Source organism: Aquarana catesbeiana, linkage group LG12 (genome assembly GCF_042186555.1).
Source record: "Aquarana catesbeiana isolate 2022-GZ linkage group LG12, ASM4218655v1, whole genome shotgun sequence".
Taxonomy (NCBI): Eukaryota; Metazoa; Chordata; class Amphibia; order Anura; family Ranidae; genus Aquarana; species Aquarana catesbeiana.
The window spans coordinates 4,819,343-4,833,091 of NC_133335.1; the positions used below are offsets into that span (position 1 = coordinate 4,819,343).

The 13,749-nt window shown below is 47.3% G+C and overlaps 1 protein-coding gene across 1 annotated transcript in view; it reads right to left on the minus strand.

Annotated features, from left to right (window-relative positions):
* Positions 1 to 8,385: 8,385 nt before the first annotated feature.
* The window catches only part of CEP95 (centrosomal protein 95), a 40,408-nt gene continuing 35,044 nt past the window's right edge, over positions 8,386 to 13,749 (minus strand). The window contains exons 16-22 of the mRNA XM_073607152.1: positions 12,905 to 13,031; positions 12,642 to 12,811; positions 12,456 to 12,530; positions 11,110 to 11,262; positions 10,672 to 10,818; positions 10,518 to 10,589; positions 8,386 to 9,147 (exon numbers count right to left, since the gene is read on the minus strand). Of these exons, the coding sequence (XP_073463253.1) occupies positions 8,971 to 9,147; positions 10,518 to 10,589; positions 10,672 to 10,818; positions 11,110 to 11,262; positions 12,456 to 12,530; positions 12,642 to 12,811; positions 12,905 to 13,031 (921 nt within the window). The 3' untranslated portion in view covers positions 8,386 to 8,970. The remainder of the gene's footprint in view (positions 9,148 to 10,517; positions 10,590 to 10,671; positions 10,819 to 11,109; positions 11,263 to 12,455; positions 12,531 to 12,641; positions 12,812 to 12,904; positions 13,032 to 13,749) is intronic.

Below are 13,749 nucleotides of genomic sequence, written 5' to 3' on the forward strand. Positions count from 1 at the left end.
CTGGGGGTCTGTTTTCTCTTTATGGTGGAGACTGTCCTGTTTTTCTTCACAGGTTTCAATTTAAACTGATCAATTGTCGCTTTGTAGGTGGTCCTCTTAAAAGTGGAACTAAGCCCTCCTATCTTTTTCAGCCATAGAAGCGGCCATCTTGGCTTCTGTCTGATCTGCAGTGGCCATCTTGGCTTCTGTCTGATCTGCAGCGGCCATCTTGGCTTCTGTCTGATCTGCAGCGGCCATCTTGGCTTCTGTCTGATCTGCAGCGGCCATCTTGGCTTCTGTCTGATCTGCAGCGGCCATCTTGGCTTCTGTCTGATCTGCAGCGGCCATCTTGGCTTCTGTCTGATCTGCAGCGGCCATCTTGGCTTCTGTCTGATCTGCAGCGGCCATCTTGGCTTCTGTCTGATCTGCAGCGGCCATCTTGGCTTCTGTCTGATCTGCAGCGGCCATCTTGGCTTCTGTCTGATCTGCAGCGGCCATCTTGGCTTCTGTCTGATCTGCAGCGGCCATCTTGGCTTCTGTCTGGTCTGCAGCGGCCATCTTGGCTTCTGTCTGGTCTGCAGCGGCCATCTTGGCTTCTGTCTGGTCTGCAGCGGCCATCTTGGCTTCTGTCTGGTCTGCAGCGGCCATCTTGGCTTCTGTCTGGTCTGCAGCGGCCATCTTGGCTTCTGTCTGGTCTGCAGCGGCCATGATGGTGCACATGTGATCAGTTGTGACACCAGCCGTTTGATAGTTTGGTTGAGAGCACAAGCAAATGTGACAGTTCGCAATCCAGCATGCCAGAAATGTAATGTTAACCACTTGTCGACCATCTCGCATAGGAATATGGCGGCAGAGTGTCTCTTCTGCGCTGGATCACGCATCTTATACGTAATCCAGCTCTTGCGGGTAAAAGGCGTGCACATGCGCGTCCGATGTCCCAGCTGTGCTGTGATTAGTCACAGCACAAGCCGATCAGCGGGTCCCTGATTGGCAGAGGATTAAGCCTGGTACACACAACTTTTTTTTCGTTCAACCTAGCGGGCTGAACGAAAAGAAATAAAACCTGACAGCATAGGTTGGAGCCACCGTACTATGTAATGTTAGTACAGCGATCTCCCCCCCTGCTATTCCATTGTGTTCTAACAGGGGAGTGGCCCCCCTGCCAGAACACTCCGGTCAGCGTGCTCAGCCATTGGCTGAGTGCGCTGATAGGGAGCTGGTTGGCAGACCTTTTTCGGTCATGCCCCTTTGACAGAAGCCGGCCGAACCTCTGTTGGACCGGCTGCAGTACACTCGGGCCCGAATGTCGGCCGGTTTCTATTGAACCTGCTGATGCCACCCGACATTCGGCCCGTGTGTATTTGGCTTTTGGTCCCTTTCACATTGAGGAGTTTTTCAAGGGCTTTTGCATTAAAAAAAAAAAAAAAAAAAGCGCCTGCAAAGCTGAAGAAAAACGCTTGCTTTTAAAAATCAATGAATGTGTTCACACTGAGGCCCACCACTAAGGGTTTCCCCAAGACAGAAAACTAAGGCCCACCACTAAGGGTCTCCCTAATTCAGGAAATGACGGCCCACCACTAAGGGTCTCCCCCTAGACAGCAAATGACGGCCCACCACTAAGGGTCTCCCCCTAGACAGCAAATGACGGCCCACCGCTAAGGGTCTCCCCCTAGACAGGAAATGAAGGCCCACCACTAAGGGTCTCCCCATGACAGGAAAGGACGGCCCACCACTAAGTGTCTCCCCCTAGACAGGAAATGATGGCCCACCACTAAGGGTCTCCCCATGACAGGAAATGAAGGCCCCACCACTAAGGGTGTCCCTCTAGACAGGAAATGAAGGCCCACCGCTAAGGGTCTCCCCAAGACAGGAAATGAAGACCCCACCGCTAAGGGTCTCCCCAAGACAGGAAATGAAGGCCCCACCACTAAGGGTCTCCCCAAGACAGGAAATGAAGACCCCACTGCTAAGGGTCTCCCCACGACAGGAAATGAAGACCCCACCGCTAAGGGTCTTCCCTAGATAGGAAATGAAGGCCCACCGCTAAGGGTCTCCCCCTAGATAGGAAATGAAGGCCCACCGCTAAGGGTCTTCCCTAGATAGGAAATGAAGGCCCACCGCTAAGGGTCTCCCCCTAGATAGGAAATGAAGGCCCCACCGCTAAGGGTCTCCCCCTAGATAGGAAATGAAGGCCCAGCGCTAAGGGTCTCCCCTAGATAGGAAATGAAGGCCCACCGCTAAGGGTCTCCCCCTAGATAGGAAATGAAGGCCCACCGCTAAGGGTCTCCCCCTAGATAGGAAATGAAGGCCCACCGCTAAGGGTCTCCCCCTAGATAGGAAATAAAGGCCCACCGCTAAGGGTCTTCCCAAGACAGGAAATGAACGCATCTCTCCCCAGCAGACACTTCTGCAATAATACTTCTTTGCTTCCTGTTTGTGTTTTATGTTCAGAAAGCAAATTGCTTTAATGGAGACAATTGGGCAACTCTGTGGATGGTAAGTGTAACATGTAACTCACCTCTGTGTACCCTAATGTGAGATGCGGCCCTCTAAATCCTGGTCTCTCTCCGACTGTCTGCACCTTTCCTGTCCCTGCGCTGTTCTGCAAAGGTCTGTAGTCCAAAACAATGGTGATGGTTCCGCCTGAAATGCCCCTCAAGCCTGTCAGTCGGATCAGCATGTGACTTCAACAAATTGGTGGCCGTTTTGCACAAATGTGAATGAGATACCTGTACCTGTAGAAACCTGTAAGGAGCTCCTCTGACGCTTTTCGCCCTTTTTCGGGGCTTATTCATAGAAGTTGCCTTGTTGATTAAAGTAAAACTGTAGGCAAAACTTTTTTTTTTTTTACTTTGGATAAAGTAAGGGAGGGTTATAACCCCTGTCAGTTACCCTCCCCCCCCCCCCCCCATCTGTGTCCCATTACAAAGATTTCCTTTCAATTCCTGTCCCATAGCCAAAACAGGAAGTGAGCAAATACCTGTAAATTAAGGGAATCCCTTGGGGGGGCCCCAACTAGTGTCCCCTTTAGAAGATTTCCCTTGTATTACTTTTCTGGGGACAGCCCAAAATGTGGGATTTTCTTTCATTGTCAATGATAACGGCAAACAGGACAACTAGGGAGAGAGAATCTCCCCAACGGGGCACAGACAGCAATAAAAACTGGCAGGGGTTCCTGATTCATCTCCACTCTATCGAAAACTAAAAAAAAAAAAAAAAGAGAAAAAATTACATTTAGTTATAGCTTAAGCTCTTACTCACACTTGACTACATTTCTAACGCTTAACTAATGCTCCTGTAGTTTTAGTGTGGGCTTTAGACACGCATCAATGAGTTTTAGTATGTGCATTAGATTGGCGTGAACCAGCTTTGGTATGGGTGTTAGACTGGCATGAACGAGCTTTAGTAGGGATTTAGAGTGGCATCAACAAGCTTTAGTATGAGCTTTAGTCTGGCGTCAAGGAGCTTTAGTATGGGCATTAGATTGGCATCAACAAGCAGTATGGGCGTTAGACTGGCATCAACAAGCTTTAGTATGTGCATTAGATTGGTGTAAACGAGCTTTAGTATGGGATTTAGACTGGCATCAACGAGCTTTAGTATGGGCGTTAGATTGGCGTTTTACGAGTGTTAATGAGTTACAAACGCTCCCCAAACTCCCTATGCGCAGTTTTGAAGCATTTGATGAGCAATACGTTACGTTAAAACCGCTCCACAAACGCCTATTCCGTTAACCACTTACCTACCGGCCACTGTATATATACGTCATTACTTTGAAGATGGATATCTCGGTAACGGCAGCAGCTGCTGCCACAATCCGGTATCCATCTTTAGGGCCGGCGGTTCTGTACATGATAATGGTGGTCTCTGCGGTGGGTTCGCCGCAAGATCACCGTTATCGGAGGCAGGAGAGGTGCCACCCCCCCTTCTGCCGCATTCCCGCGCCCTCTGCCGCTTACCGAAGCCGTCGGTAGCGGCGGAGGCGATCGGGACCTGTCACTTCCTCAGTATGGAGACGAGTGAGGCTAAGATGGCCCCCACCCGTCTCCATACCATAGGACGGCTGAAGCGATGTCATTACGTCAGCTCCGCCCGCTTGTCTTAAAGGCACAATTTTTTTTGTGTCATTTTTTTTAAACTATTTTTTTTATTTTTTTTTGCATTAAAGTCTAAATATGAGATCTGAGGACTTTTTGACCCCAGATCTCATATTTAAGAGGACCTGTCATGCTTGTTTTTTTTTTTTTTTTTTTTTTTTTTAAATTTGGATGACTTTTATTCCTATTACAAGGAATGTAAACATCCCTTGTAATAGGAATAAAAGTCATCCAAATTTAAAAAAAAAAAAAAAAAAAAAAAACAGTGAAAAAAATAAATAAAATAAAGTAAAATAAATAAAATCAAGTAAAATAAATAAGAAAAAAGAAAATTTTTTTTAAAGCACCCTGTCCCGACGAGCTCGCGCGCAGAAGTGAACGCATACGTGAGTAGCGCCCGCATATGAAAACGGTTGTCAAACCACACATGTGAGGTATCGCTGCGACCAGTAGAGCGAGAGCAATAATTCTAGCCCTAAACCTCCTCTGTAATGCAAAACATGCAACCTGTAGATTTTTTTTTAAACGTCGCCTATGGAGATTTTTAAGGGTAAAAGTTTGATGCCATTCCACGAGCGGGCGCAATTTTGAAGCGTGACATGTTGGGTATCAATTTACTTGGCGTAACATTATATTTCACAATATAAAAAAAAATTGGGCTAACTTTACTGTTGTCTTATTTTTTTATTCAAAAAAGTGAATTTTTTCCCAAAAAAGTGCGCTTATAAGACCGCTGCGCAAATACGGTGCAAAAAAAATTATTGCAATGACTGCCATTTTATTCTCTAGGGTGTTAGAAAAAAAATATAATGTTTGGGGGTTCTAAGTAATTTTCTAGCAAAAAAAAACCTGTTTTAAACATGTAAACACCTAAAATCCAAAACGAGGCTGGTCTTTAAGGAAATGAATCTTAAGCCCTGCAACCGCGTCGCAAATGCCTGCCAGAGCGTTTGCAAAGCGTTATCACCCGCCTGATTTTAATGTCTGTGTGAACTTGGCCTAAGACCTGAAAAGGGTGAAATGTGTCAGATGAGTTCTCTGCTGGTGGAGACTAGGAGCCTGTAGCCATCTTATTCACATAGAGCCGGTGTTTCTTCAGATTTGGCGACCCATCAGATTGTGTAACGGCAGTGACGTTATGTCGCCGCCATCTTGCTACACCCTGCACTTGCCCACACTAAGGATAGAGTGGGAAGAGGACAAGCGGACATCTTGTTACACCCACCGTAGTTTTGCATTTTACACTTATTTTTTAACTGTAAACTAAGGTTATATAGTGAAATACAATACTTAGAGCCCTTTCACACTGGGGCGGTTTGCAGGCGCTATTGCGCTAATAATAGCGCCTGCAAACCGACCCGAAAGTGCCGCTGCTTTCATTCCAGTGTGAAAGCCCCGAGGGCTTTCACACTGGAGCGATGCGCTGGCAGGACGGTAAAAAAAGTCCTGCTAGCAGCATCTTCGGAGCGGTGAAGGAGCGGAGTGTATACCGCTCCTTTACCGCTCCTGCCCATTAAAATCAATGGGACGGCGCGGCTATACCGCCGGCAAAGCGCCTCTGCAGAGGCGCTTTGCGGTGGTATTTAACCCTTTCTCGGCCGCTAGCGGGGGGTAAAACCGCCCCGCTAGCGGCCGAATACCGACGGTAAAACGCCGCTAATAATAGCGGGGGTTTTACCGCTGACGCCGCCCCCGCCCCAGTGTGAAAGGGCGAACTCCCTCTGACTGGCTAGATGTTGAATTTTAAAAGCAGCGGCAAGCCTGCTGATCTCATAGGTTTGCTAATCTAACAGAAGTTCGCTGCTTTTAAAATTCGACATATAAACTGTCGGAGTTCTAAGTACTGCATTTCACTATATAACCTCGGTTTACAGTTAAAAATGTAAAATGCAAAACTCCGATGGGTGTAACAAGATGTCCGCTTTCCCCCTTCTCAGTGTATCCTTGCTGTGGGTGAGTGTTGGGTGTAGCAAGATGGGGGTGATGAAACGTTACTTCCGTTACACATTCTGACGGGTCACCAAACCTGATGAAACACCGGCGTCGGTCCGCAGATGGCCACCCTCTTATCGAAGTCTTCAAAGATCTGGTTACTTAGAAAATGCCCGGGTGTGGAATACTTTAAAATGGCACTGGGAACCTGGAGAGTTCTTATGAGCTCTCGGTTCTTGGTTCCCCTTATCTCATAGGGTTCTACATGGGGGTGAGTCCTATATGTTACTGTAACCTCCCACTAAGCTGCTTTATTCATCTTCCTGGAGTTGTCCTTTAAGGCCGCCATAAACATTAGAGAACTGAAGCTGACTTTTCCAGTGTCTACTTATCAGAAATACAATGGTTTGATGCAATTATTATTGCCCTTAGAAGGTTCAGCCAGTGTCTGCAAGTGCCTCATAGACATTAGATCCAGGGGTGGGCAACCTCTGAACTACAAATACCATCATGCCTGTGGCTGCCAGTCTTGCAGTTCCTTGCATTAGACTGTCCTCTTCTAGGACCACCACCCCCAACCATCCTGGAGGTCATAGGAGACCCCACCACTTGGCCAATCTTAGTTCTCCACATAGATTCCCCCTCCCCCAGGCATATATTATTACCCAACCTCAGTCTCTGTACTGCAGCTTCAGACGGGGCATTGAGTACAGCTGCTGCACAACTTTTCTGGCATTTAAGGTGTTGCACCTAATTTCAAGAAACATCTGCGACAGTTTTGGTTTAGAGGATCACTTGTGCCCCGAATTCTGCTAGTTCTAATTTGTGCCACTTCGCTCGTTTTTGCGCGATTTTCTGCTCAAATTAAAAATGTAAAAAATAAAATGGTAATATATGAATAAATAAATGTAAAATAAATACACAAATAACTTAAAATCATAACTAAGTAAAATTAATATGTAATAATACATTAATAAAAATCTCACTTTAAAAAATATTAAATACATTAATAATACTAATAAAACAAACACCCACACGTGAACAAAAAAAATACATTATTAATAATAATTTATTTTGTGTTAGGGTGTTTAGTTATTTTTTTTAAGGGTTAATTAACTTGTTACTTTAGTATTTATTAAATTTTTTAAATGATTTTTATTTGTGTATTTATTTTACATTTATTCATACTCATATAATAAAAATAAACAACCTTAACCTCAACTCCTAACTCTAACTTAACTCAAACTCCTTACCCTACTGAAAAAAACATTATAATAAATGAATAATAATAGTAAAAGAAGAAATAAAAGCTAATTGAAAAGCTGAAATACCTAGCAACAAATGATGCAACATCATAGGTTTCTCTATTGCCTAATAAAAAAAAGCCCAAAAATGCTGCATACAAACACGCAAAAAAAAAGCTCAAAGACGCTACACTCAGGTATGAATGTAGCCTAAGAGGGATGATTTACTAAAACTGGAGAGTGAAAAATCTGGTTCTGCTGTGCATGGGAGCCAATGGTAGCATGGTAACCTCCGCTTGTTCAATCAAGTGTTGACAATTGATTCCAACAACTGGGCATAATTTCTCCCGCTGACACCCACGATGGGGGACAATTGTTCCCAATAACACAAACGATGGGGGGAAACTGGTTCCCAGTGACACCAACGATGGGGGACAATTGTTCCCAATGAAACCAACGATGGGGGACAATTGTTCCCAGTGACACCAACGATGGGAGACAATTGTTCCCAGTGACACCAACGATGGGAGACAATTGTTCCCAGTGACACCAACGATGGGAGACAATTGTTCCCAGTGACACCAACGATGGGAGACAATTGTTCCCAGTGACACCAACGATGGGGGACAATTGTTCCCAGTGACACCAATGATGGGGGAAACTGATTCCCAGTGACACCAACGATGGGGGACAATTCCTCACAATAATGGGGCAAAATTTCTCCCAATGACACCAACAATGGAGCCCAATGACACCAATGATGGGACACAATTACTCCCGCTGAACAGGGCATTATTTTTCCCCATTGATGTCAGGACCTTTTGGACTCCTGCTGATCACTGTCCGGCCCTCGTAAAGTCTGAAGAACAGTAAACTGGTCCTTTGTTTAGAAAGTTTGGAGACCCTCTGCTTTAAATGGCTATCCTGCTTCCCAACACATAGACAATACAATTGATTCCATAGGTCCTTACAGATACATATGTGATGCTGAATTTCTCTGCTCCTCCACCTCTGTCTATGTGGGCGATATGAGGTGCTGGGTGAGGACAGCAATCCTCCATCTCCCAGCACAGGCCTGAGCAGCCGATGTCTGACGTCATTCTGGATGTGGGTCAGAAATGTCAGACTTGGTCTTGTCTTGGATAAAAGTGTTTTTATTTTTTTGATTGAAAAAAAAAAAAAAAAATACCAATAAGTTAAAGTTCTAATAAATATAAATCAGAATGTAAAATTCATTATAAAAAACAAAAAACAAAACATCATTCTGGGGATTTAAAGGGGAGGAAGAATTAAGGCACTCTGCAACCCAGGGAGGTGTTAGGATGATGGGGGGGTTTATATACAATGTGCCCCCCCCAGGACACCCCCAAGGGCCGCGTTGTATAAAGTTCACACAGTAATCTGAATGTTGTGGCACAGCAGCAATTTAACCTCCTGCATTCTCGGTCACTGCAAGGGTTAAAACACAACTCCAGTCCAAATTCTTTAATTTTTGATGAAGTCTGGGCGGTACAGAACCTCTGTCCAGGTTGTTCTTGTTGTCATCCCCCCCCCCACTTCTTGTCTCAGTGACACTAGAAAAGGGGTTCACAGCAATAAAGACCTGACAGTATTTCTGATCCCCCACAGTTTGCACCGGAGTTCTGGTTTCCAGGGCGATCCTCGTTGGATTTGGTCTCAGTATTAGTTTGTCGCCCTCTAGTGGTCGTTTCGCCTCATTACAGGCAGTGGCTCTTGCCGTATTGGAAGGAAGCCATCTGCAGCCTCCTCTTCAGCCGCTCTGCCTCCAGCTCTCGGAAGAAAACATCTTCATCAGCCCGTAAGATCATCTCCTGCAGATCCTGGATCTCCTTCTCCATCTTCAGCCGCAGTTCCTTCTTCATCTTCTGTAAATTCTGCAAAGAAAAAAAATAAACCCCAAGGGTGGCTGTGATTAAAGAGAACCTGTCACCAGAGCTGTGGAAGAAGACGGCATGGAACCACGGCAGGTAAGAACCGCACTCCTTTCACATTCAAGCTGTGGCAGTTCTGTGCCGGCCGATATTTTGCCATTACTGAGACACTAATCGGGCCATTCACAGCCGCTGCAATACCATAAAGAATGCTATTTATTCTGAATACATACACAATGTATTGCAGTGTGGTGAGAGAACATGGAATGGGTATAAAATAACCATTACTGCTTTGTCACCCATTTAAAAAAAAAGCTTGCAAAAATGGGAAGGAGAGCAGTGCACAGGTATGGCAGCAATTTGTATATGAAGGAGCAAATTGCAGAGGGTATGATAATGGCCGTTATGTACAGGAGAGGAGTGTGGGGGGTAAGACAGTGGGCACTATGTACAGGAGAGGAGTGTGGGGGGTAAGACAGTGGGAACTATGTACAGGAGAGGAGTGTGGAGGGTAAGACAGTGGGAACTATGTACAGGAGAGGATTGCAGGAGGTATGATGGTGTGCGGTATGTACAGGAGAGGAGTGTAGGGGGGTATGACAGTGGGAACTATGTACAGGAGAGGAGTGTGGGGGGTATGACAGTGGGAACTATGTACAGGAGAGGATTGCAGGAGGTATGATGGTGTGCGGTATGTACAGGAGAGGAGTGTGGGGGGGTATGACAGTGGGAACTATGTACAGGAGAGGAGTGTGGGGGGTATGACAGTGGGAACTATGTACAGGAGAGGAGTATGGGGGGTATGACAGTGGGAACTATGTACAGGAGAAGATTGCAGGAGGTATGAGTGTGTGCGGTATGTACAGGAGAGGAGTGTAGGGGGTATGACAGTGGGCACTATTTACAGAAGAGGAGTGTGGGGGGTATGATAGTGGGCACTATTTACAGAAGAGGAGTGTGGGGGGTATGACAGTGGGCACTATGTACAGGAGAGGAGTGTGGGGGGGGTATAAAAGGAGGCATTATAAACAATAGATGGTTATAGAGGGTTTGATAGCAGGCAGTATGTATAGGAGAGGAGTATGGAGGGTATTACAGCAGGCAGTACATAAAGGAAAGGAGTGGGCAGTATGTATAGGAGAAGAGTATGGAGGGTATGACAGTGGGGCAGTATGTATAGGGAAGGAGTGTGAGGGTATTAGAGGTGGCTATATATATATATATATATATATATATATATATATATATATATATGTGTGTGTGTGCTCCAAGAGCTTTGCCATGGCAGGATTGCCCCTCTACCTCCTGTATTGTCACGTCATGTTCCTCCTAGCCCATGTAAGAGAGGATTATGGGTAACGCAGTTCGCTCACCTTGGACTGAGCCTTCTCATGTATCTGCATTTCTTGCTTTTCCTGGGTCACGGCTTCAGCCAGCATGGAGAACTGCCAGGAACAGAGAGAAGAAGGGTCAGATGAGGACAGATATGACAGGATTACTCTTCTGTGATTGGCTGGATGGACTCACCTGATCCTTATAATAGTTCTCCATGGACTCCAGCTCGTCTCTGTGCCTCTTCCTCTGGTCCTCGCGCTGTTCCTTGGTGTATGAGCGCAGTTCTCGCAGTCGTTGCTTTTGGATCTCCAGTCCTTCCTCAAACAGATTCTTCATGATCTAGAGGAGGAGACAGAGTTCAGGAAGAGGTAATGGCAGTTGGGGACAGTTAGTGTCAAGCTTTCCCCAGCAGGTACATGATGGTTAGTGCCGTGCTGCCCCCAGTAGGTAAAGTATGGTTTATGTCACGCTTCCCCCCAGCAGGCAAAGGATGGTTGATGTCCAGATGGTGACATATGTTTGGGGACGTTGACACCATAGAATTCTTGTACCTCCACCACACAATACTTCCCCATTGGTGGAATAGATGACATTAGGATTGGTGTGCGGTTAGGGCATTCCTCTACATACCTTCTCCTCCCGTGTTCTGGCCCGCATCAGTTTGGCCCCGAGCTGCACATGATAGTCTTCGTAATATTTCTTGGCACGTGTCACCTGCTGCCGGTTCTCCTTCATCTTATTCTGAGCTGTTTTCTGCAGGCGGATTCTCTCCTTGAAGTCTTTCTGTGAAGAAAAGCGAGAGCTCGGTCACAGCAACTGCACAGCCATGTTGTATTTGAAGAACCGGCCCCATGGCAGCTTAGTGGTTAGGCGGTGTGGCTGTGCAGCACCGAGGTCATGAAGCCAAGTGGCAGCTTAGTGGTTAGCGGTGTGGCTGTGCAGCACCGAGGTCATGAAACCAAGTGGCAGCTTAGTGGTTAGCGGTGTGGCTGTGCAGCACCGAGGTCAAGAAGCCCAGTGGCAGCTTAGTGGTTAGCAGTGTGGCTGTGCAGCACCGAGGTCATGCAACCCTATGGCAGCTTAGTGGTTAGGCAGTGTGGCTGTGCGGCACTGAGGTCATGCAGCCCCATGGCAGCTTAGTTGTTAGCGGTGTGGTTAAGCAGCACCAAGGTCATGCAGCCCTATGGCAGCTTAGTGGTTAGCGGTGTGGCTGTGCAGCACCGAGGTCATGCAGCTTAGTAGTTAGTGGTTTGACTGTGCGGCACAGAGGTCATGCAGCTTAGTTGTTAGCGTTGTGGCTGTGTAGCACCGAGGTCATGCAGCTTAGTGGTTAGCATTGTGGCTGTGCAGCACCGAGGTTATGCAGCCCCATGGTGGCTTAGTAGTTAGCGGTGTGGCTGTGCAGCACCGAGGTCATGCAGATTAGTGGTTAGCGGTGTGGCTGTGCAGCACCGAGGTCATGCAGCTTAGTGGTTAGCGGTGTGGCTGTGTAGCACTGAGGTCATGCAGGTTAGCAGTGTGGCCGTGCAGCACCGAGGTCATGCAGATTAGTGGTTTGCGATGTGGCTGTGCAGCACCGAGGTCATGCAGCTTAGTGGTTAGTGGTGTGGCTGTGTAGCACTGAGGTCATGCAGGTTAGCGGTGTGGCTGTGCAGCACTGAGGTCATGCAGGTTAGCGGTGTGGCTGTGCAGCACTGAGGTCATGCAGGTTAGCGGTGTGGCTGTGCAGCACTGAGGTCATGCAGCTTAGTGGTTAGCGGTGTAGCACTGAGGTCATGCAGGTTAGCGGTGTGGCTGTGCAGCACTGAGGTCACGGGGTAAATTTCTATCACACTCATACTAAGACCAAAGACCTTCATGGTATGTTCCTTGGGTGGTTGAAGAAAACCTGCACATCCATGAAATAGTCCTGGAGGGAAGTGTACCCAAGACCCCAGTGCTAACCTCCCTGTATGGAATTATAATTCTGCACTTACCAGACGCTGGTTATGTCCTTGTTCCCTCCGGATAATCTCGGTGAGAAGGCCGTGTCTCTTGTGTGCCTCTTCCACCTGCAGAAGGCAGAAAGTTCAGAGGTGATAGTCAAACAGATCAAGCATTGGGCAGGAATGAGAAGTAATGAACACGGCCTTTAAGACCGATCGTTTCCCTCCCGGCCTCACCTCTCGCTGCAGCTTGCGCTCGCTCCTCTCGTCTTCCTGGGCAGACCTGGCGAGTTGCTCCACCTGGGCCAGTTGCCCCTTCCACATCGCATTGAAGGTGTGCGGTGAGATCTGCAGATGTGGGAATTCCTCCAGTAAGAGAGGAAGGAGGTCGTTTTCTTTAATCTTCACTGCGAACGACAAAAGGAGCGGAGTGTGAAAACAATGGAACCACCCGCGTAGAACTGAACGCTGGATGGAGAGAGATAGAGGGCGCCACTTACTGCGTCCTGCAGCCTTGTGACAGCTGGGGGTCCACTGGTGCGGCCTCGGCTGCTTCCCCGAATACACCTTCTCCGGGTGGGATCTTTTCTCCGGCTGTTTGAAGATATTCTCTTTGTACTCTTGGTCCTTAGTGAGGAAGGAAAAAAAGAGAAAGTGATCTGAGATCAGGGTGAGAGCAGATTGAAGCCTGTAAATGCTCAGGAGTCTCCGACTAAATGCTGGAGGCAGTGCCTAGGCCAAGGTCATCCAGCGCCCGGGGGGCAAAGATTGCAAATTTGCCCTCTCCCCACCCCCTCGTTTATGACATGCAAGCTTAGGTAATCTTACGCCCAGCAGTCACTCGCTTGTCAAAATCACTGCTGCTATCATACTCCTGTCAGCCTTGTAAGAGAAGGAAGGCGCCCCAATCCCTACAGTATACCATTGCGTACAGTGCAGCCGCCCCTCCTGCCCACCCCTTGTCCCAGCTCTGCACCTGACAAGCTGTGGGCATGCATGTGTATTGTTTCTGGTTGTAAAGCTGCACATACATGAAGCATAAAGGTTGGATCTGAAAAAAGAATGCAAGTCAATAGGCATGCTGTGATAACCCCCCCCCTCGTGCCTGGCTGCTCATGGGGAAGGGTCAATTGCATGGCTTCTATTCAACCCATCGGTTGTCTTGGCTTTAAAGACCAGTTGTAGTTCTTTGATCATCCTTCTACCAACTGGATCTTCAGTGCAGCAATTTCCTACACCCAGAGGCCTCCTTCTAAAATTTCTGGATGCCTGGTTGTGTCTGACTAGTATGTTTCAGTCACTGTGGGGTTCATTTACTAAGGCTGGAGAGTGCAAAACCTGGTGC